The sequence below is a fragment of the Typopeltis vanoorti genome, chromosome 18 (assembly GCF_054136105.1).
Source record: "Typopeltis vanoorti isolate ZY-2024b chromosome 18, IOZ_Tvanoo_1.0, whole genome shotgun sequence".
NCBI classification, from domain to species: Eukaryota; Metazoa; Arthropoda; class Arachnida; order Uropygi; family Thelyphonidae; genus Typopeltis; species Typopeltis vanoorti.
The window spans coordinates 51,837,626-51,862,161 of NC_143566.1; the positions used below are offsets into that span (position 1 = coordinate 51,837,626).

The 24,536-nt window shown below is 35.3% G+C and overlaps 1 protein-coding gene and 1 non-coding gene across 2 annotated transcripts; one reads left to right on the forward strand and one right to left on the reverse strand.

The window, feature by feature from the left end:
• Positions 1–645: 645 nt before the first annotated feature.
• On the reverse strand, positions 646–24,087 carry ND-B18 (NADH dehydrogenase (ubiquinone) B18 subunit). The gene is made up of 3 exons (XM_090408186.1): positions 23,875–24,087; positions 18,163–18,331; positions 646–1,001 (listed from the first exon to the last, which is right to left on the reverse strand). Exons 1-3 carry the CDS (start codon positions 23,978–23,980, stop codon positions 902–904), a joined length of 375 nt encoding a protein of 124 aa, XP_090264312.1. The 5' UTR covers positions 23,981–24,087; the 3' UTR covers positions 646–901.
• Positions 24,088–24,234: 147 nt separating this feature from the next.
• Positions 24,235–24,327, forward strand: TRNAY-GUA (transfer RNA tyrosine (anticodon GUA)). Its single transcript has 2 exons — positions 24,235–24,271; positions 24,292–24,327. It is a non-coding gene; the product is annotated as a tRNA-Tyr (tRNA).
• The last annotated feature ends 209 nt before the right edge of the window (positions 24,328–24,536 follow it).

The following is a 24,536-nucleotide window of genomic DNA, read 5'->3' on the forward strand; positions in this document are numbered from 1 at the left end:
CACTATTCTTGATATTTCCCCATAATGTGAAACCCAGCTTCTAGGAGCTGTATTACTGTTCTACATTATGAGTGAGAGAAGGTCACTACCCAGACCGGTTTCAACCTTTATTGAGGTCTCATCAGTGAGTAGGTAGACCTAGAAATACCAAGTTTGTAGCAAACAGAACTTACATATATCCTACTATGAGAATTGCCAAGGTGTCCTAATAAATTATTAATTATATGAAGAGCCAAAGGCTTCAATTCGGCGACATATAAACTTATTTAAGTTAAGGGATATTACATCCCATATATGGGATGTAATCCCATATTTGGATTATACGCCAAAAAAATATATGGGATATTACATCCCATATGTGGGATGTAATATCCCTTAACTTAAATAAGTTTATATGTCGCCGAATAAGCATAATACAATTAGGCCAATATTAAACTGATTTATATTCCTTGCAGTATTTTTTAGTAGTTTTCAATTCCAAATAGATTCATCTTTACATCATATTATATTAAAAGTACTAATTATATAATTTTTGTATAAAAAAAAACACAAAGTATAAAAAAAAAAAAAGTGAATGATTGTGAATTAAAAATTCTTTAAATTCATACCTTTTTTTTTATTTTTTGCCAGCTGTAACCACTAATGTCTGGACTGGTTTAAACTTTATTTTGCCATTAAAGATACAAAACTAAGGCATTTTAAACAAAGAACTGCCTTTAAAATGATTCAAGTAACGCTACTGAAAAAAATATATATATTTATACAATTTTCTGATATTATGCTGTTAAAGAAAATTCTGAATTTTACAATTACCATATTTTTTTATTGAACAATTAACCTACTAAGTACATTTTCTTTACACTATCTCAAAATCTGCATTCAATAAGTTCTTCAGTTCATATCATTCATTCATTTCTTCATTCATTTGTTTTTCTTGCTTTTTAGCTTCACGTCTTAACAACCTTTTTTCCCTTTCGTATTCCTTCATTCTAAGGATATAACTGAAAGGGAAAATTCTTAAATTAAGAAACAGGTAAATGTTATCAACTTTAAAATACAAAACACAGAACAACCATCAATTAAAAATATACTATACTCTGCCTGGAAATCATCATTAATATCATTAAAGACAAAATTAAGACTATACCATGCAACCAGTAGATCTATCTTCTTGTATGGTTCTCAAACCTGGACAATAAGCACCAAAAAAACTACAGATCTAATTAACTCCTTTGGAACTACATGTCTCAGACTGATCCTTCGATAGACTGTGTCACTAACTCGGCTGTGCTAAATCAGGATAAGCAAGAACCACTTGTCAATATAGTCAAAACACTACAACTCAGATGGCTTGGACATCAACTCAGACATCCTGAATCTCACCTTTTTGGGAATCCTTAATTTTTAATATAAATCTTTTTTCCCTTTTCACATTGTGAATAAACTATGATGATACTATAGTATACTATAATATTATTCCATAGGCAACTCCATGGAGAGCCTGAAGACTTATCATGGAAGGCTCATATTAACTATTCACACTGTACTTATCATACCTTTCCTCTCTCTCTCTCTCTCTCTCTCTCTCACACACACACAGCACTTGCAAAACTAGTAACTCATTCCACTGATTAACTGCTCTCCAAGTGAAAAATCTAGGTCTGACACCATTCACCCTCCTTAACCATATTCTTGTTGAAAGTTTATTTTTCACTTGATTAGAGTATAATAAAATTAGTTTAACCCTTTATCCAAGTGTGAGCAAACAAAGTTTGCGCCTGAAAGTATCTTCAGGACTGGGGTAAGGTGGTACAACACCAGGGCAACTCGTTGCAAAGGTGGAGCAAGCTACCAACAGTACTATCTCAGTATCTCCTATAATGCAAAACACATCTCCTTGTGGATATGTCTAATGTTATGCATTAAGGGAAGGGCCACTACCCAGACTAGTTTCGACCTTTATTGAGGTCTCTTCAGTGGGAGCCAGGCCCAAGTGGAGATACATACCAGGCAGAAGCATTAGCAGGTCATCTCTACCTATAGGAGTTGCCAAATGGTGTGCCAGCCTTTTTTAATAAATTACTCTGGATTTAGAGAAAGATGTTGAAAGTTTATTTTATTATTTTTTTTCCACTTGGTTAGAGTATAATAAAATTAGTTTAATCCTTTATCCAAGTGTGAGCAAACAAAGTTTGCACCTGAAAGTATCTTCAGGACTGGGGTAAGGTGGTACAACACCAGGGCAACTCGTTCAAAGGTGGAGCAAGCTACCAACAGATGTGTTTTGCATTATGGGAGATACTGAGATAGGAGTGTTGGTAGCTTGCTCCACCTTTGCAAGGAATGCCCTGGTGTTGTACTACCTTACCCCAGTCCTGAAGATACTTTCAGGCACAAACTTTGTTTGCTCACACTTGGATAAAGGATTAAACTAATTTTATTATAAACCATATTCTTACTCAATTTCCAGTGATCCTCTTCCTCTAGTCAAGTATGAAAAATTTTCTCTGAAACAATTCTATCAAATCCTCTTAGTAACTCATATATTTGTATCAAATCATCTTTTTCCATTCATCAACCAACTTTTAAAACCCACAAATCCTCGAAGCATGCCCTTTGTCATTGCTAAAACACAATAAGAATATGGTTAGGACTATTTTCTTATTGTGTTTTAGCAATAATAGAGCTAAAACTTCATTTTTAGATAGACTGATATAAAGAATTACAGATTTAAACAGCATATATGCTGCTTGAAAATTAATTTTACTAGCAATGGAATAAAAGATGGTATGAAGGCCTTTATCAATAAAACAAAACAAAGTCCATGAGTGGAACAGTTTTTGAAACTACAGCATAATCTAGCCCTTTTGACAACAGATTTCTTTGCTAGATAAAGATCAGCCAGAAATGTTAATAACTGTTCTTTCAGTGTCAATATGAGCACTAAGAGAAAGGATCATTTTGAACATTTATTATATGAAGCAACATAATCTTAAGGACTTTTTCTCCTAAGCCTTCTGTTTGGTATAGATACGTTGATGACATGTTTGTTGTCACAATGTCTTCCTTGTCAGAGCTTCATGAATTTCTAAAGAAACTCCAGAATTAGATTTCCTCGAAGTAGAAGAAAACAACTGCCTCCCATTTCTGAATGTTCTTATCTTACAGCAACCTAATGGCAATCTATAGTTCTCAGTGTATACAAAAATAACTTGTACTGGAAAATACATATTACCTTTGTCAGAAATATGGCATTATTAACACTTTTGTTTATCATGCACATAAACTATTCTATTGGTTCTCTTTTCAATACAACTGTGCTTTTTCTGAGATACATTCATCTGCAATGGATAGAACACTAAAATAATCAGCAAAATAATTAATAATTATAGCCTTCATCCAAATCCTTGTCTAGAAGAGGTTTCTAGAATTTCCTTCCATATGCAAAGAGAGTTCATAATAGAATGTCACAGTTTAAAACAACACCAGGAGAGGTGGGAAAAAAAATTTCACTTTATTGAACATACCATTATTTTGCTGGTTTTCTGCTCAACATCTTCAGAGCACAAATTATAGCTGTGACATGCACACAACACTGACTTAAATAATTGTAGAAAACATTTCATTTTTTAACCAAAACAGAACTAATGTTCTTAAATGACACCCTTTATGGGCTGGATAACCATAAAGTTAATTTGGAGTAGTCAGGCTATCAGATCTCAGAATGATTGTCTATTAGATCTTTGTCAAATTAATGCAGCCATAATTGTTAAGGGTGGGAGAGTGCTTCATAGCTGATGCTCATTCATAAAATAGTCTCTCAGACCTATAACAACTTGTATGAACTGTATTTACTCAAATAGAACTCACTCTCGCACTTGCACCCCTGATTTTACTTTATGAAAGAAAAAAAAATTAAAAAGTTTCGCATATGCCTTGCACACGAAAAAAGTTTAAAACTTTAAGAAATAGATAGCATGTGTTATCACGGATGTTTCAGATATTTTGGAATTTGGTTGAAGAGAAGCATTTCAACTCAACAATCGTCAGCTTCTCTTTGTTGTTGAGTAGCGCGATCTTTTGTTAATACTGCACCAATCATATGCGAGACTAGTAGTAGCGAGAGCAAATAGTAGATTCTTGGTAGGTCCTACCCATTTTCAGTTTTTTTTAAATCATGGTGATCTTATGATTCTTAAATGATAAAAGGACAAGCAATAATGAAACTGTTTGTTTTAATTTAATTACAGAAGCATTGTCACTAAAGATTTCAAATATGTTGAGTGATAAAGGTGAGCAGCCGATCGAGTAAATAATGTTGATAATTAAAATTTAAATGCATTCATTTTATAAATAATATGAACAATTATAAATGACATTGAATACTGAGAATTTAATTATAAATGTCAATTTAATTTTTTCCTAAAAACTTTATTTAAATTAAGTGGATAATAAATCCCACATTGTTTTAAAACCGAATAAGAAACTCAAAGATTGGAATCAGAGAGTTTCATGCCAAATATAGTAAACTATAAAAATATCGGTGATTACTAGCGTGAGCCAATGCAAGCAGTCCTAGTACGTAGTACAATCTCGGGCAACTCGCAGCAAAGGAGGTAAAGTTCTGATCGCTATTCTTGGTATTTTCCATAATGTAAAAACACATTTCCTAGGAAATGTATGCTGTTATTACATTATGGTGGGAAGTCACTACCCAGACCGGTTTCAGCCTTTTTCGAGGCTTCATCAGTGAGTAGCTAGACCAAATAGATACCAAAGCGTATAGCGAAAAGAACTTATATACTCTGCTATACGAGTTGTCAAAAAGATGCAACCATTAAGTTACTTAAATATAAAGAGCCAATAGGCTTCATTTCGGTGATATAAACATTATTTAAATTAAGGGGATATTAAATCCCACATTGTTTTAAAACCGAATAAGAAACTCAAAGATTGGAATCAGAGAGTTTCATGCCGAATATAGTAAACTATAAAAATATTGGCGATTACTAGTGTGAGCCAATGCAAATAGTCCTAGTACGTAGTACAATCTCGGGCAACTCGCAGCAAAGGTGATACTAGGACTGCTTGCATTTGGCTAGTAATTGCCGATATTTTTATAGTTTACTATATTCGGCATGAAACTCTCTGATTCCAATCTTTGAGTTTCTTATTCGGTTTTAAAACAATGTGGGATTTAACACCCTTAATTTAAATAATGTTTATATTGCCAAAATGAAGCCTATTGGCTCTTTATATTTAAGTAACTAAAAACTTAAATCCCACATTGTTTTAAAACCGAACACGATTTTTTAACTTTAATTTTGGGGAAAAAAGTGTGAGTTATAATTGAGTAAATATGGTAATATTGAGTAAATATGGTAATACTTTTCATAAGATATTTAATCCTGTGAAAAGGAGTATCCAGAGTAGGGACTTCCAAAACTGACTTGCCATGCAGATGATTGCAAATATAATTTGTGCTCTTCAAAGCTGATGTTAACTGATCGGCTAATCTGTCTAAAGGGCTAAACTATAGATACACTCCAGATGTGCAAGAGAATGAAGTTGATCTTTAGAGAAACAGATGAAGGTAGCCAGATGTATGAGAGGTTTGAAAGTGGAATGGGGATCACATTTGCAGAGAACATTGCCTATTTTCTCTAATGTGCCCTTGATATATAGGACAGGAATAGTTTTACTGTCATCTTATGTGCTGGTTGCAGGAAGGATGGGAGTTACATGCAGAATTTTATCTATTTTATAGGGATTGTTGTTGTTGTCATTAGCTAAAATATGAGTTGCAAAGTACATGAGTTCAGTTTCAAGGACTGTGTCACAGCCATTTGAACAAACAGGTACAAGAACACATACAATTTAAGATAATATATATATATATAAACTATAGTGGTAGATGGTGCTGTCTGTAGATGATGGTAATGTCATGTAGTTTGGAGGACTAAATAAGGGAGTGAGTTGCAGTAAATAGCATGCTCTCTCACGATGAACCCTTGGACTCCTTGGAGGTGTCATATAATAATAAATAACTCTGGCTCAATGAGTCAGAGTTTTGAGAATGCCATACTGTAGGAAAGAATGGTGGTGGTGATGTGAATGTTTATGCAAATACCTTTTTGTATGAGTGGATCTTTGTAAATGGAAAAGGATAACAAGACATTAGGAAGTCATGCCACTAGTGTGTCTAGAAAGAGGAGACAATTGTTACTTGCTTTTTGTATGATGAAGTTTATTTTAGAATTTCTGTTAAGATGCACTAAAAAATGTATCTAGTGAGCCCATGAGACCAAATAGCAAACAGATCATCAACATAGTACAGCTAAATTATTAAGCATGAAGAATGTTCCACAGAGAAGTAAGCTTGGGAGGGGGGGGACCCACTGCAGTCCCATCCAGCTCTTTGAATTTTTTTTTTCCATAAGAAAATTGAATATATGTTGAATCCAAATAATTCAACAGTATCAAAGGGGAAATTTGGCTTAATGAGATCAAGGGTCTGTCAAAGGAACATTACCAAAAATGTGAAATAATACCAAAACTGACATTCCATGATGTCAGAATCTGTCATGATTAGATTTTTTATTAATATTTTAAAGTGTAGAGAATTTTTTAATAGATGAGGGAGAGTTTGCTTGTAAGGGGAAAAGTGATTTGGATAAATGTTTAGCTGGTTTATTGGTGAGGCTGCCTATGCTGCTTGTTACTGGACAAAGGGAGATATTAGGTTTGTGGAACTCAGCCACATTTAAACCAATAGTTCGGCTGTACTGTTTGATGATGAGTTTGCTATTTGGTCTCATAGTCCAGACTCACTTTTTTTTTTTTTATGTGGTTCCTACCCACGAAACATTATTAGTAAACATATAATACATTTGTACTGGGGATGGACTATATATTTTGTGTAATTTTTTATTTATGTATTTTTATATAGTTCAGAAACCCTGCTATAGCCACTGGACAATGAAATTAATCTTCCACCTAAATCCAAATACTGGATACACTTTTAGTACATCTTAACAGCCAACATCCTAAAATAAACTTCATCCCATAAAAAGAAAGTAACAGTTGTCACCCCTTTCTAGATGCATTAGTGATATGACTTCCTAATGTTTTATTATCCTTTTCCATTTACAGAATCCACTCATACAAGAAGGTATTTGCATAAGTAATCACACCACCACCTGTCCCAACAGTATAGCATTCTCAAAATTTTGACTCACCGACCCAAAGCTGTTTGTTCAAATAGCTTTAACACAGTCCTTGAAACTAAGCTCAGGTACCTTGCATTTAGCCAATGATTACAACCTCTATTAAAGAGATAAAATGCCACATGTGACGCTCATTCCTCCTGAAACCAGTACATAAGATCACAGCAGAACTATTCCAATCCCATATATTAAGGGTGCATTAGAGGAAATAGCCAAAATTCTCTGCAAATCTCCATTCCACTTTCAAACCTCTCATTCAGCTAGTTACCTTCATCCATTCTGCTAAAGATCAACTTCATCCTCATGCACATTCTGGAGGGTATAAAATTCTTTGTGCCTAAAGTTTAGCCTACTTTGGACAGACTATCAAGATCAGTTAACGTCAGCCTTGAAGAACATAAAAATTATATCTGTGATCATCTGTATCACAAGTCAGGTTTGGAAGACCATGCTTGGGAGATGCTCCTACTTAAATGGAAAAGGACATTGATATTACACAGAAGTTACTATAGGCCTGAACTATTTTTAGAATCGGCATGAGCTAGAAGCACTCTCCCAACCTAAACAAGTATGGTTGCATTATTTTGACAAAGATCTGGGAGATATCATTTGAACCCTGATAGCCTGACTACTCCAAATTAAATTTATGGTTATCCAGTACATAGAGGGTGCCATGTAAGAACCTTAGTTTTGGTTGCAATTTGAATTATTTTTTTAAGTCAGTACTGTGTGCATGTTATAGCTATAATTTATGCTCTGAAGATGTTGAGAAGAAAACTGTCAAAATAATGTAAGTTCAATAAATTTATATTTTACTCTATTTGTGTTGTTTATACAGTAAAGCCCTATTATCAATAATCAATGGCACCTAAGCCTTTTTATACATATGTAAAGGGAGTGATGGAGAAAAAAAAACTCACAAAACTTCTTTGTCAAATTGACCTTTAAGTTTCTTTCCATCCAGTTCTGAAATTAAATTTCTTCCTAATATCTCCAAGAAATAAACACCCCCCACTTCCTCTTTCTGGAGTTTAGAGAATCCCATGCTCATACAGCCTTTGTTTTTATAGGCAGATAGGTCATTCAGCTCAGTTTCATCTAGAATAACTTCAGGATTATATTTTACTTCATGAGTCTGATAAGTTTGGTTTGGCCAGCCATGCCTTATCCACTAGGAATAGAATTCATTGTAATAAAATTAAAGTTCTACACAAAAGTTATTTTTTACTTAAAAGACTATCAAAGAAAATCATGAAGACCATATCCACAGACATGAACAGAATGACTGTCTTAAACTTGACCAATTTTGGGAGGTCATCCTAAGTAATACTTTTCATTCCTGTCTCTAATGAATTAATAATTATTATTTAAAATTTATTTAATTGAATTTTAATAGTTGTCACACATACACAGACATAGATTTCAAGTCTAATTTGTTTATCTCTTGTCATCTGTATGCATTGATGACAATGAAACAAACTGAAAATTTGGTATGTACTAAACAGATACTTTCCTTAGGTAAGTGTTTTTCCATATTGAATTTTCTAGCATTTCTATCTTTTGTTCTTTTCTTTTAGCATAGTATTTTGCATACTGGGTTTTGGTCAAGACTTCAGTACTTGGTTATAATAGTATGTGCAACAGTGAGAGTCAATGGTACATTAATGATATCAATAATTACATTAATAATATCATAAATTTAATAATTAAATAGCAGTAAAAGTACAGTCCTGCAGTATACCTCTAGTCACCTGCTTTCTCCTAGATTTGGCTCCCCTGTAAACTACTGTTTGGTATCTAGCCATCATATTACCAGCTTCACATCCATTCTAATTTGTTCTTAAGATGTGTCATGTAATATCCTACTAAAAGTATCATTATGCTACCTTTCCCTTTTTTCAACTCAAATATCACTCCATTATATAATTACTAAGGCATGACCTGTCCCACAAAGCAATGCTGGTATGCTTCTCATGCATGCCATATTCTCATCAAACCATTCAGGAATTTTATTAATTTTGCCTTTCATCTTTTCAATGCCTTTAAACCCACTCTGGAAGTACTGTACTGACCATGATTTACTACCTCTGTTTTGGAGCCTGCTTTATGAAACTATGCAATGAAACTATTTTGACCTCCTTCCACTCCCTAGGGATGACCTTGCAGTGCTAAGAGTTTACATTTAAATGGCCTAGTCAGAAGCAATGCCAATTTCTTTTCAAGCTTTTATAATACACAGCCAGCTATTTCATTTAATTCTATAGCCATGTTTACATTCAGATTCTTCAATATTCTTCGTACCTCCATCTTCTATTCTCTCATTTGTTCCTGTGCCATCTCTCAATGCAACATATCCACCTGGATGTTAAACCCTTACACAATAATCACTCACTAAAACTCAACTGCTTTTGCAACCTCCTTGCCATCAGGTTTCATTCGAGTTATCCCTCCACAGTGATTTTTCCTTTAACTTCCCACATGTCTTGCTCAGCTAATTTCTTTTCATAAACAGATTTTGCTTTTCTTACCATGCTGATCTATCTTCTAGCTTGTGTCTTGTACTGCCTGTGAACTTACTGATCGCTTTTCTCCATATATATCCCTCCACAGCATTTTTTTTTTTTTTTTGCTGTTGTTGTTTCTGCTCCTGTTTAATGATACTCCTCATCCATTTATCCTTTTGATTTTGGGTATGCTGTCTAATGTTGCTTTCAAGTCACTATCTTAAATGCATGCTAATAGTCTTTCCTTGCAGATTTTCTTATGCCATGGCACTGCTTAAAGCTGCCTTCTAAGCTGTCATATCACCTCTCCTATAAGTGTTACATATACTCCTTAACTATTCCACATTTGGCAACCTCTCAAATCAAGACCACATGATCACTCTCTCTCTCTCTCCAGCTGAAGGCAATGTAACTACCTTGATAAAGAGCCAAGAGGCTATTTTTTTCAGCGGCATAAATTAAGTTCAGGGGAGAATAAATCCCTCATTATTTTAAAGCTGGATACGAAACTGGTCAACACCTGGGTAGTACAACACTAGGGCAACTCGGAGCAAAGGTGGAAAGAAAATATTAAGGATAGCGGTGGAGCTTGCTCCACCTTTGCTCCGAGGGCAACTCGGAGCAAAGGTGTACTACCCAGGTGTTGACTTATGCTTGGACTCGCCGATAGTTCTTCAGCATGAGACTCTTAGATTTCGATCTCCGTATCCGGCTTTAAAATAATGAGGGATTTATTATCCCCTGAACTTAGTAGCTACCTTGGTTAAGGACAAAATTCCTTGGTGCTATCACCAGATCCAGCAAATTCAAAGTCCCCAACATCATATGCTGCTTCAAGTAATTATCTCTTAATAGATGTGTGTGTGTGTGTGTGTGTGTGTGTGTGTGTGTGTGTGTGTGTGTGTGTGTGTGTGTGTGTGTGTGTGTGTGTGTGTGTGTGTGTGTGTGTGTGTGTGTGTGTGTGTGTATCCCATTTCCTTCCCATAGTTGAAATTTCCCATAATAATTATTCACCTGCATTCCACTTCCACCTCAAACAGTTCTAGTTTCTCTGACTTCGCACTTCCACTCTGAGATCTCGATATCAATGCTTTTTCCCAACACCTAACTCTAAATTCCATTCCACTGCAATCTAACAGCTTTATATAAGTCCTTCTGTCCATGAAATTCAGTCCACACGTCTATAAACTGCAAACCATTCCTCCTGCATAACTTACACAGTTATGCCCTCCCCATCATCTCACTATTATCAAAATATTGCATCAGGCTCGCAATCTTTACTCTCACACTCATCTTCTCTGCTTCTTCCAATAATTCTTTCGTACGACAGAATATAGGAAAGAAAGATGAGGATAGGCAACAGGGAACTGGACAATAAGACTTATTTGTGGTTATGGTCCCATAGAAGGTTCTACTTTCTATGGGACTGGAAGAAATGGAGGACTTTTTTTTGAATTAGAAAAGGCAGCTGGCAAAATGAAAAAGTCTGTTCCTGTTGGAGATCTAAACAGCAAAGTAGGATTACCAGACATATACGAAGGTGGTCTGAAAAGTTCCCGGCCTCAGCCATAGATAGCAACACTATCAGCAAGATTTTTTTTTTTTTTTCTAGGTTGGTACATCTGTCATAAGCATCCATGTGAAATTGCAAGTAATTCTATCAAGTAGTTTGTTTTATACAGCTGCCTGAAGCAAAAGTGTTGTCTGTATCCCTTGAAATGCGTAAAATTGAGTATCGTGCGGTTATAAAATTCTTTGTAAAAGAAGGTTTAATTCCAAAAGAAATTCATTCGAAGTTCATAAAAGTTTATGGGCAATTTTCCCAAAATGTTTTGGGAAAATTTGGAGAAAAGAGAAAAGCTAATAATAATGGTAAGTGCCTGCTGGATTTCAGGTCAGGACGTGGATTAGTCATTACTAATCCACGTCCTTGTGGTGTTTCAACATCTTTATGTTGAAAGATGTTGAAACATAAAGATGTGCACAAGTTCACATGGAGTGAACACACAAGAAATAGGAACAGCCATATTAACTATGTCATTGTTTAAAGTGATATCATTCTGTTCAGGATACAAGCGTGTACAGAGAATTTGAAATTGGAAGTGGTCATTACTTAGTACTAAGCAAGGTAAAAATAGATATCACATTGAAAAGAACACTATGCAAGAAAGTTTTAAAAAGAATTAAAGTTTAATAGCTTTTACAGGTAAATTGTAGTCTCAACTATAAACATTATCGCGAAAAAAAATCAAACAAATTGAAAACATGCAATGCTCCATTTTATCTCACAGATGTTCGATAGAGTTGAGATCAGGGCTTTATAGAGACCAGTCAAGTGTGGTGACGTTCATGTCCACCACACCATGCAGTTACAGCAGCATCCTTATGACATGATGCATTGTCTTGCTGTAAGAGACAATGGTCAGTTCCATAGAAATGCCACAAAAGAGGAAGCATTGTATTGTCCAAAATGTTGAGATACTTCTTGGAGTTCAGTGTTTGTGGCCAAACCAGGAAACATAGAACCATACACTCACACCGCCACCTCCGAATTTTGCATTTGGGGTTATGTAATCTGGTAAGAGACGTTCACTGGGCATCTGCCACACTCACACTTGTCCATCTGCTTGGTAGAGGGCATAGTGTGATTTGTCGCTCATAACAAGCTTTCCAAGCTTCGTCGTCCTACTGTACATGTTCTTTGTATCAGTGAAGACAACGCTGCATGTTGGTTCAGGTAATGTAAATACTGTTATAACTTTCGCACATCCCCGTGCTACCCACAGAATTGCACAAGCCTGGTTTCATTAGCGGCACTGTGTGCATCCAACATTCACGTGTTTATCAGTAGAGAGAGAGTGTTGTCTAGTTATATGGGTTAACATGCAGTTGTGGGATTATGAAAACTGTGTAGCTGTAATAGCACTTAACGAGGCTGGAATGCAGCCACCTCTTATTTTCAGCATGCTAAAATCACTCGAGATCATAGGATTTTTGTATATCAGACTATTAATCATTATAATGATGAAGAAGAACAGGTCGACCACACTGCATTAGGATGCAACAGCTTGTGAAGACTGTGAAGGCACTCTTCCACCATAATCATCTGAGAATGTAAAAAGTGATGTTGCTAGATAGGAACATTTTGCAGAGAATGATGCCATGTATACTAACTGATGACCTGAGGGTGAGAGCCTATTGTGGTTCTACTAGACACTTCCTAACACAACCTATATGGCAGAGGGTGATTAAATCAAAGGCACTTCACCAGTGGTACACAAACAACAGACACAGAGATATCCTCTTCACAGATGAGAAGATTTTCACCACCATTGAAGAGTCGTTTAACTCCCAAATCAGGTTTATGTCCCAGATGGTTGCACAGTATGTGCTTAGCATCCAGGATTCATAGAGGTCATCATCCTGCATCTATGATGGTTTGGTAGGTGTGGTGTATCAGGAGGTATCCAAGTTGCATTTCTGCCAGGAGGTCAAAATCTCTCCCAAAGTGTATCAAGGTACCATGCTGGAACCTGTGGTATGGACTCTGAACAATACCATATTTCACTTTATGCAGTGGGCCTTCTAGCAGGACTCAGCCCCTGCACACAAGTGGTTGGAGGCGAATGTGCCCGATCACATATCATCATCTGATTGGACATCTAGAAGTCCTCATTTGAATCTGCTGGACTTCAAATTGTGGTCAGAGAACAGGCTGCAAGAAATGACACCTCTGCATCATTAAACTAAAGATACCAAGAAATTATATACTTGGTTTAATCCTTTATCCAAGTTATTAAAATACTCTGGATTAGAGATAGTTGTTGGAAGTTTTTCCAGTTGGTTATATTATAAATTAAAGATACCAAGAAATTATATACTTGGTTTAATCCTTTATCCAAGTGTAAGCAAACAAAGTTTGCGCCTGAAATATAATCAGGACTAGGGCAATTTTAATAATAAGGACACCTTTTGGCAACTCGTATATGAAAATATGACTTCCACATTACTTCAACTTTGGTATCACCTCTGGGTCTGGCTCCCATTCACAAGACCTCAATAAAAGTCGAAACCAGTCTGGGTAATGACTCTTCCCATAATGCATAGCATTATACATACTTGTAAGGATATGTGCTTTGCATTATGGGATACTAAGGCAAGTGATGTGAAGTCATTAGCTTCTGTATATGAGTTGCCCCAGTCCTGATTATATTTTAGAAGCATACATGGATAAAGAATTAAACGAAATATATAATTTCTTGGTATCTTTAATTTATAGTCTAACCAAGTGGAAAAACTTCAAACACCTCTGCACTGCCAGTCTGAAGATGGATTTGGAATGAGCAATGGCAGCATTGCTGCTGGATGTTGTGTGTGCTGCCATCGATATGCAGCCTCACAGACTTTGGGTATGCGTGAAGGCAAAGTGGAGACATTTTGAACATTCAGTGCTGCTATATGTATGTTATACATGTATGTATTGAAAGATGTAAATGATTTACTGACAGATTTAAAGGTTTATGCACTGTGCAAGTTGTAACAGTATTTATGGCTATACTAGGTACATACACTATGTTGATAAAAGTTTTTGGACACCTTATGCGCCATGCAAATTTCAGATCCTACCACATGCAGGGAGTTTCTGATAATAAAAGGTGGGATGTGTTGCACTGGACTCGATATCAAGAAGCCACATTCAGCTGAACTAAGAGACTTCCAACGTGGGTGTCACTTCAGTGGTCTGTCTGTCTGTCTGTGACATTGCTACCCATTTCAGTATATCGAAATCCACCATTTCTTATGTCATTTGTAGATGGAAAGTTGGTAGTGCTACCACAGCAGGAAAAATGCCCTGGGAGGTCACAAACACTCACTGACCAAGATCGACAAGCTCTGTCTCAGAATGTTCGACATCATGCATGTCATCAGTGGTGGACCTTGTAGTCAACCTGGAAAATGCTTCAGAGATATCTGTCAGCACTAGAACTGTCTGCAAAGAGTTGCATGCCTTAGGTTATCACTGCAGAGCTGCTGCAAACAAGCCACACATCACCCTCAAAGGCAAATGCCATTTGGACTGGCATCTTTACACCATTCCTGGCCCATAAATGATTGGAAAAGGGTTCTGTGGAGTGACGAATCACACTTCCAAATGTTTCACTCTGATGGTTGTGTTTGGATCTGGAGATTACTTGGGGAGCTGTACCAGCAGGACTGCATCATTCCAACTATCATGTTTGATCTCTTACTAATTTCTCCAAAATCTTAACACCATGGAAGAAATATGAGCTGCTGTATAGTTTGATGCCTCCATATCACTGCTATGCAGCGGCACTGTCTCTCCTTCCACTCCTTGGGCACTTTTTCAGCAGCTAGACTCTCACTGAACAGCCAGATCAGTGGAGCTGTCAGTTCCTTAGCATATTCTCTTAAAACACGTGACAAAATCCCATCCCATCCCACTGTCTTATTGACTTTTAGAGTACTTAATATTTGAAACAAATTCTCCTTATGCAGTTTAAACTTTTAACTCCCATTCTTCCAAGAATAATACCTGCTTTTCTAGGATGAAATACTTTTATAAAGCAATCAATAAATAGCTCCATTATGTCTTCTGTGATCACTTGACCTCCCATTTCCATTTAACAAAGTCATTCACCCCATCATTTTTCCTCTTGCTAGCTGCATAATGAAAGAATTCTTTAGGATTTTCTTTGGATTGCAGTGCTTGCCTTTTCTTGTATTCCATTTTTGTTTTCCCCCCAACATAATTACGTTCCTGACTTGAGTCTTATATTCCTCATGCAACTGCTTCCCACCTATCTCTTTATACTTTTTCCATTACCTCTTTTTCATCTGTGGTTCCTATTTGATTTCATCGGTCATCTACGGTGTATCAAGTTGTTATCTCTTTCACTTAAGGAATGCAATTTGCCATTGCTGCTAATAAATGTATCTTAACTACTCCCATGCACTCCTGATATATAGTTATCTACCTTATAATTCACACATAAATTCTTTCCTTCTTGATATTTTTACATGCCTATTCATTATTCATCCACCAAGTCAAGACTACATGGTCATTTTCACCATCTGGGGACAAGGATAACATCTCAGTTACTTCAATGCTAGGACTGAATTCAAAACTCTTGATTTTTGTCTTTCTTCTGCTATATATTGTGTAAGATTTGTGTCCCTCAAGAATTTCAAAAAAATTGCTTGCTTATTACTCTGTGTTTTTTTTTTTTCGTCTAATTTATACTGCTAGAGCTGAGATCTTCGATAATAATCACTTGCTTTTCACTTGGTAAACTTATCTACATAATCATTTCCTGCTCATCTCATCTGTGTTCCCTGACCTAGAGAAACATTCCACTAAATATCCTGTCCTACCCACCTCCACCTCATACCACAATGTGCCACTTACTATCAATAACAATTCATCACTCTGTTTATCCTCTTATATTCTGCCAAAATATGTTTCTGCTCTACTTATATTCTTGTCAAGGCATCATCTCTTGTCAACCTTCAATAACATAATCTCTCTGATAATGAACTAGTATCTTGGAATGCATCTAATTTGTTATTGTATTTGAAAATGTTATGTCAGATATTTTCTAAGATGTTGCTGTTGAGTAGTATGATAAATGCCATGTTTTTAAAGTATATAGAAATATTTGCGTCCTTTTTGAAGTAGTTTTCTTCTCTGTTACCTATTAATTATTTTAATATAATGTACTCTCTATAACAATATAAAATGCACTTTCATTTCCTTCATGAAATTCGGTCCATACGTCTATAAACTGTTCATGAAATTCATTTTTCAAAGCTGATTTTGTCATCTTCTTTGTATGTATTAGTGTGTGTGTGTGTGCATGCATGCACTAACAGGTTAACATAATTTTTTTATCTCTTAGAATTGTATGCTGGAGTTGGTAAGCATTTTGCTTATAATTTTTTTATTATTTGATGTACAGGAATATCATCATTCATACCATTAAAAATATAACAGAAGATATGGCCTGCCATTCAAGACGATTATCCTCATACATACTGTTGAATACCATAGCTACTTCTCCTTTCCTGGATAGTTATTGCCTCTATGAATTATTGGGAAAAAAAAAATCCTCGTGTAAACACCATTTAATTTCACTGCATTATTCAATACTTCATTATACAAAGGTAATGCCTCACCACTGTGTATATTTACCCATATGTTTCTAAGACTGTCTTATGCAGATCGCAGTAGCTACTCTGACTATTCAAGATTAGCACATGAGAATAAGGAATCTCAAAATAAATCGCATTCAGAAATATGGCTGCTCCTCTCTTACTATCATGCACAAAATTCACAATAATCTATGCAATTTTTTATCAACTTATTATTACTATAATGTGTCTTCATAGAGTCAGAAGACTCATCATGGAAAACCCTATGCTGACACACTATTATTCACACAATACCAATCATACTTCTCCTTCAATTCATTAACAGACAAAGCATTCGCAACTACCTCTGGCAATGCATTCCACACATTCACCACCCTCCAAGCAAAAAATCTAGTCCTAACATCCTTGTTAACAACACTCTTACACAATCTCCAGGGATGACCCCTCGTTCTCACCCTTCCTGCACTGTTCAGAAAAAAGTCATCAGTATCAGTCCAATAAAACCCCTATAATAATTTATATGCTTCTATCATATCTCCTCTCTTATGCCTATCAGCTAGTTTTTGGAGACCACAGACATTCAATTTTTCCTCATAGGAGACATTCAACATGCATGAAACATTCTTTGTCACTTGACTCTGGATCCTCTCCACCACTTCTTTATCACCAAGGAATCCAGGTGACCAGATCTGTGTGCAATAGTCCAGATGTGGCATTATAACTAATCTCAGGTAGTAATACGGCCACTTAACAGAATGGGAGAGGAAAGATTAGCTAAACAAGTGTTCTTTGCCAGGATGGCAAGAAAAAGATCCAGAGGAAGACTGAGATGTAGGTGGAATGACAGTAAAAAAAGTGCCTTAAAAGACAGAAATATAAGATCTGATAATATTGGAATGTTGATAGATAACAGGTTAATCTGGAAGAAAATTGTTGATAGGAAGTTAGTAATGATTTAACTTTTCATGTAGTACTATCATATGATACTGTACAATCCCTGAAGGTATATGTCAGGAATGAGATGATAACTATCCATCAGCCACCCTCTAATCCAAATCACCAGCTTCAGATCCATTACATTATCATTTTATCCTTCATACTTAAATGCAGAATGTTTGAATGTAGTAGCAAGAATCTTACATTCAGCTTATTTCATTTTTAACAATATAAGCAGAAGGTGGTCTATGAAAGCATTATGTCACATCTTCACAAACAAACAAAACTATTTTAGTATATAAAGAAATGTTAAAATGCTTACTTACTCTTCATATTCGCATTTTGTATATGCATGCTGTTCATGTTTACAACGATAAACAAAAGGAAAATTATCTTTACGACAGGACATAAATTTTAGCAGCAAATGGGAACAGTAATCTCTGTCCTCTAAAGGTATATTAGCTGATTTCAGCTCCTCTTCTGTGGCAATCATCACTATAAAATAAATCAATTTTCCTTTTCAAAATAATTTTATCATTTTAAGCATATTTTAGAAACAATACATTTCTTACAGTTTAATTACAGTTATATGCCTCTGTATCACAAATAAAAAAAACAGCAGAACATTGCATCTTTGATTATTGGTGTGTTTGATTATTTGTTGTGACAAGAGGAATCTTTATATGGGCTTTTTCAATGGCTGTTAGCAATTCTCATATAGAGGTAGCAGTTTTTTTCTCCCAAAAACTTAGGTTTTTCATCCTTCGTACATGCAATTGTCCATGAGAATACACACAGTTGACAGACAAAAAAAAAAATACTGCTGTTTTTAAACTGTTGTTAAACAATACAATAGTGATGGCCAGTAGATGGTAGCAGTGTTGTTGTGTGTAACTGGAGAATTAAGTAGTAGGGTAGATGTGTGTAGCATAGTAGAGTAGAGTGCCTTCACATGATGAGTCTTTGGTGATATCACATAATAATAATAAAAGTTAGAACTGGGGTGCTTAAGGGTCAAAGCTGTATAACTGAGAGGAGACCTCCAGATAGCCTTTAAAGGAATGCGGAGAACCGACCAGGGCTTCTGACCTAATGTCCAATCCTCACCTTCTCGAGGTGCACCCTGTTGGGTATCTACTTGGATACTGAATGAAGGAAAATGGGCTGGCAATTTGGGATTTAGCTGACCAAATTGTATTCTTATTGGTTAAACCAAAATAAAAAATGATGGTACAAGATGACAAAATTTCATGTCGGCTGGGGCATCGCCGTGTTAAACAAGGCCCCCGTTGTTTTTGCCAGGGAACCAGGGTAAACAGCGAAAAGTCAGCTACTGGAACAAATCTGAAAACACACCCCAACTCAACATCACCAGAGTTAAAGATCGGTACTATCAACATAAGAAGCCTGAATGGCAAAGAAATGGAGCTAGCTGAGGAGTTAGATAAGTACCAGATCGACATAATAGGGGTGACTAAAACAAAAAAGACAAAAACTGGTGAGATCTTTCTGAGCAATAACAAAGATCTGTATTTAAGTTTTGTCGATTTGGAAAAGGCATATGACAAGGTGCCAAGCTATTCAATACACTACAGTTATATGGTGTCGATGGGGCATTATATCAAGCAATACTTAGTCTTTATTTGAGTTGTAAGTCAGCAGTTAGAATTGAAGGAAGTATAGGAAGATGGTTTAATGTTAAATCTGGTGTGAGACAGGATGTACATTATCCCCTCTGTTATTCATCATCTATATGGATCACATTATGAAGGAAAGTGGTATTAAACATGATATCAAAATTGGAGATGTTAATGTCAGCTCTTTGCTTTATGCGAATGATGTTATACTACTAAATAAATCCGCTACAAGTCTGCAAGATTCTCTGACTAAATTGAATAGCTGTTGTAATAGATATGGTATGAAGGTCAGCAATAAAAAGACAAAGACAATGATTCCACAGGTTCTCCATTCATTGAATGGAGAACCTGTGGAACAAGTGAAACATTTCAGCTACTTAGGCACGATTTTTACTGAAGATCGTAAATTAAATATATAAATAGACAACAGAATTAGCAAAGCTGGTATGGTAGGAAGTCAATTGAATAAATTGATATGGAATAAGAGAGAAATTAGTCGGAACACTAAATTAGCTGTATACAAGACAGTGTTCAAACCAGTTTTAACTTATGGATCTAAGAGCTGGGTCAGAAGTAAAACACTTGACCAAAGACTAGAGACCGCAGATATGAGAGTCCTGAGAAAGATTATAGGCATGAACAGATGGCATCAATGGCAATATCATATTAAAAACGAGGATATTAGGAAAGAACTTGACATTGTCAACATCCAGGAATGCGTTAGCAGAGCTAATCTCATGTGGTATGGTCACTTAAACAGAATGGGTGAAGAAAGATGAGCAAAACAAGTTGTTCTCTCCCAGGTTGGCAGCAAAACGACCCAGAGGAAGACCAAGATATAGATGGATTGATACGGTACAAAGTGCCTTAGACGATAGAGATATAAGATCTGATAATGTTGGAGTCTTGACAAGTAACAGACTGATTTGGAGGAAAATTGTAGATAGGAAGTTAGTAATGATGTAATTTTTTTCATGTAGTACTATCATATCCTGTACACCCCTTGAGGGTACATGGCAGGAATTTGATGATGATGAATTTAGAATTTTAACTTTTTTTAATTTCTTACACAGTGTTAAGAATCCAGTCTCAGAAATGATGGCAATATAAAAATGAGATGTTATCATTTTCCTGATATATCTATTCTATATATATATAAAAAGCTAAACCGAAATTTGAAATGTTTTTATGCCACATTTTTTGTCTCTTCATTGTTTTGAAATGTCCAACAATGTGTTTGCCTTAATGAACAATTTGTTGGACGTTTCAAAACAATGGAGAACTGGCTTACCAGCCTAGAACTCAGGGGGGGGTGATCCCCCTAGTGTATATATATATATATAGAGAGAGAGAGAGAGAGAGATGTACTCAGTATTATGCAGATGATTAACTACATGATTTAAGTTTGCATTATTATTAGTGACTATTAACGTTATCAAACAATTTTCATTTTCAATTAATCTGTTCTCAGGTCTCTGATATAATCACATCTTACATTTCAGCCATCTACTAATTGCATCAATACCTAGATATAAGCCGTACTCTTTTCTTGCCATCCTAGCATCAAACAATAAAATGTTTTGCTAAACGTTCCAATCCTGTTCAAGTAACCATACCACCTTAGATTAGCTCTACTCATATATTCTTGAATGCTAACAATGTCAAGGCCCTTTCTAATATGTTCATTTTTATATGATTCTGCGAATGATCTCATCTGTTCACTCGACTAGTTTTTCTCAGAATTATCATATCTGTGGTCTAGTCTTCAATCAACTGCTTTATTTCTAACTCAACTCTGAGATCCACAAGTTAAAATTTATTTGATAATGTCTTATATATTGTTAGTTTAGTGTTCTGCCTAATTTCTTTCTTATTATATTATCATCATCAATGTCCTGATAAGTGCCCTCAATTGGCATTCTGGCTATGACACACCATGACAGCACTACGTCATTAAGTTTATATTATTATTCATCTCCTATCAACAATGTTCCTCCAAATTACTCTATAGGAGTCTCTTATTACATATATACTTATATATTAAACTGGCTTCCAACCATACCAACTTAGCTCATTCTAGTGTCTCTTTCCATACTTAATCTGCCATCATCACTAAAAATGACAAGCATATGAAGTATTTTACTTGTTAGTTTAGGTTCTCCATTGAGAATGCAGTTGATGTTTTCCAGGTCCTTGGTCCTTCCTATTTCCACATTTTAATCTTTATATTGCTGATTTTCATACCAAGCTTATAACAGCATTCATTCATTTTTCTTCAATTTAGTAAAGAATTATGAAGTGTTGTATAGGACTTATTTAGAAGTATAACATCATCTGCATACAGTAGATAACTGACTTGAATCAGCTTAAATGCCACTAGGACTTCAGAGGATGACAAAAGTAGAGAGACTGTTCCAGTCAATTTCTGAGGGAAAAAAAAGTGCATTATATATATATATATATATAACCCAAGGTAAAAAACGTTCTACATATATATATATATATATATATATGTCAATCACACACATGCAAGAGGTTGCAAAATCTACAACACATTCATTATGTGTAGCCATCTGACTTTCTCAGGACTGGAGAATAGAAAAGTATACATGAATTATTTTATTTCTTGTTATCTGATGTTAGGTAAGATTATATTTGGTTGGTCAGGTTTTTTGATATATGCATCTCATATAGATTCTGTTATTTATAAACTGATATTATGATACTTTTCTAACATCTTTAAAACCTGTAAGTGTATTATCTTTGCATAATATGTGTTAAACATATTAAATAAAGATAAACCTCACACTGAATTTTGTAGTTATACAATTACAGGGTGTTCGGGATAAATTTGACATATTTATAATTAATTATATTTTTCCGTAAGTTACATGTATTAACACACACTTCTCTTCATTTAAAAGTTTGGACCCTTCTTCATTCATATACAAGATGTCAGAAAGGATGGATAGCTGGAACCTACCTGAATCATGGAAGAGAATAACTTGTATCATGATGATTCGTGCCCGCCATCAAAATAAGGATATTACGACTGCTGCCCAATGCTCCCTGAATACAGTAAAAACAATCAGGCATGAACTAGAGACTTGCAATGGTGACTACGAGGATGTAGCAAGAAGAAAGATCCCTAGCAGACAATCTGATTGCGTTCGTACAGCAGAATTCCTCGCAAATCTGCAGGAACAGGTGTTGAAGAACCCTGGCATTGGAATTCGGGCTTTGTTCGTGGAGTTGCTAACTGTAGTCAAGCCCTGGATAACAAGGGTAGCCAATGGTAGGCCGTATGTATGGCAGCAGGATTCGGCCCCTTGCCACACCTCTGGGAAAAGTCAAAAATGGTTGTCTGAAAATTTCTACGACTTCACCAGTCCAAATGTTTGGCCTCCAAACTCCCCAGACCTTAACCCCATGGATTATTTTGTATGGGGCGCAGTTGAAAAAGACACCAATCGCACTTCCAGTAATACAAAAGCCCAGTTAATGGATAAAATTAAAACAGTTTTTGCGGCCCTTCCCAGGGAGACTGTAGCATCAGCTTGTTCGAGGTTCCGAAGCAGAATTGAAGCTGTGATCGATGCTAATGGTGGTTATTTTGAGTAAATCTTGTTGATAGTATTGTAATTAACTCTGCCTGTAATGTTTTTTTGTCAATTCATTAAATTTAATAGATACAAAGAAGATTTTCTTTTTCCTTACGAAACTGTCAAATTTATCCCGAACACCCTGTATCTTAATTATTGCACAGATATGAACTGTAATTTCTGTGGAATTTTTGAGATGTTACAGTTTTAACTCATATACCTTAAATGGGACCTGCATAACGCAGTTCAAAGGAATGGTACATGGACCCTTCAATCTGAAAAGATGTGGCTTTTATTCTCACATGATGTGAGAATTCTTTATATAGTTTTTTTTTTCCCAAGTGAAGATGAATTAGTTAATCTTATACAGAGTTATCAGTTTTCCTTCCACAGCCTCAGGCACATGATTAACAGACAAAAATAGTCCGTAGTTGGTTAGTATAGAAGAGACTCTTGCAATTAGTCCTGGGACTCCATAGAAGTAACATATAATAATAATGTGTCCTTTATATATGACGCAGAATATATTTATTCCAATATTATGCTATAGATCCATCTTCCTAACAGACGTATTCATATCGGTTATGAATAACTTAATTTAACTGATATCACGCATTTAATTATTTATAGGGATTTAATTTCTTTTATTCTATTATTTAAAGCTTTGAGCTGCATAAATGTATATTTAACAACGTGACTTATTGAAGTCTATTAACAGTTCTGCACATTAGCAATAAATAATAATGATATCATCCACCATCAAAATAATACATTTTGGAGTTTTAAAAAATGGTTCTACCTCTTTCTTTCCTGCTACGTGGAAATCCATACAATGGATCAAAAGCTGGAGGATTATCAACATTGGGGACTAATTTATTTTCATTTGCTGATAAAACCATCCCCATCGCAATAAGTTCATTCAGTAACTGAAAGTCTACTCTTCACACTTCTACAACCGCAAATTTTATTATTATGCAATGTAAAGGAAAGTGAAATATATAAATTATTGTAGCAATTCACAGTATCTGAGACCTTCACTTACTGTAGTAAAAGAAAATCTATTATCAAAATAATTTTATTTCATGAACTCTAACCCAATTTACAAACATGACATACTTAAAATTATTATTTAAGAAATATTCAAGCATATTAGAGCGATCCGGCGGTAGCTCAGTTGGCAGAGCGGTGGACTGTAGAGGTCATGCAAAATATAGTAATCCATAGGTCGGTGGTTCAAATCCGCCTCGCCGGAAATTTTTTTTTTTCACACTCAGCAATCCATTTTTCTCTTCTTTCTTTTATCTTCCATTATTTTTTCATTAGCTCATAACCGTTCATATAAATAATCATATAAATCCACATAAATATCATCATGCCATTTTTCTGACAGTATGAAAAGAAAATAAATTACAGTTCATATCTGTGCAATAATTAAGATAATTGTATAACCACATTATATCA

What these genes read in the sequence shown, in the direction of transcription:
- ND-B18 (XM_090408186.1), bottom strand. Translation starts at nt 23,980, where the DNA reads ATGGGGATGGTTTTATCAGCAAATGAAAATAAATTAGTCCCCAATGTT. An exon ending in ACGTAGCAGGAAAGAAAGAG is followed by an intron (nt 18,332 to 23,874) that starts GTAGAACCATTT and finishes TTTATTTTATAG; the next exon opens with TGATGATTGCCACAGAAGAG. An exon ending in ACAAAATGCGAATATGAAGA is followed by an intron (nt 1,002 to 18,162) that starts GTAAGTAAGCAT and finishes TTTCCCTTTCAG; the next exon opens with TTATATCCTTAGAATGAAGG.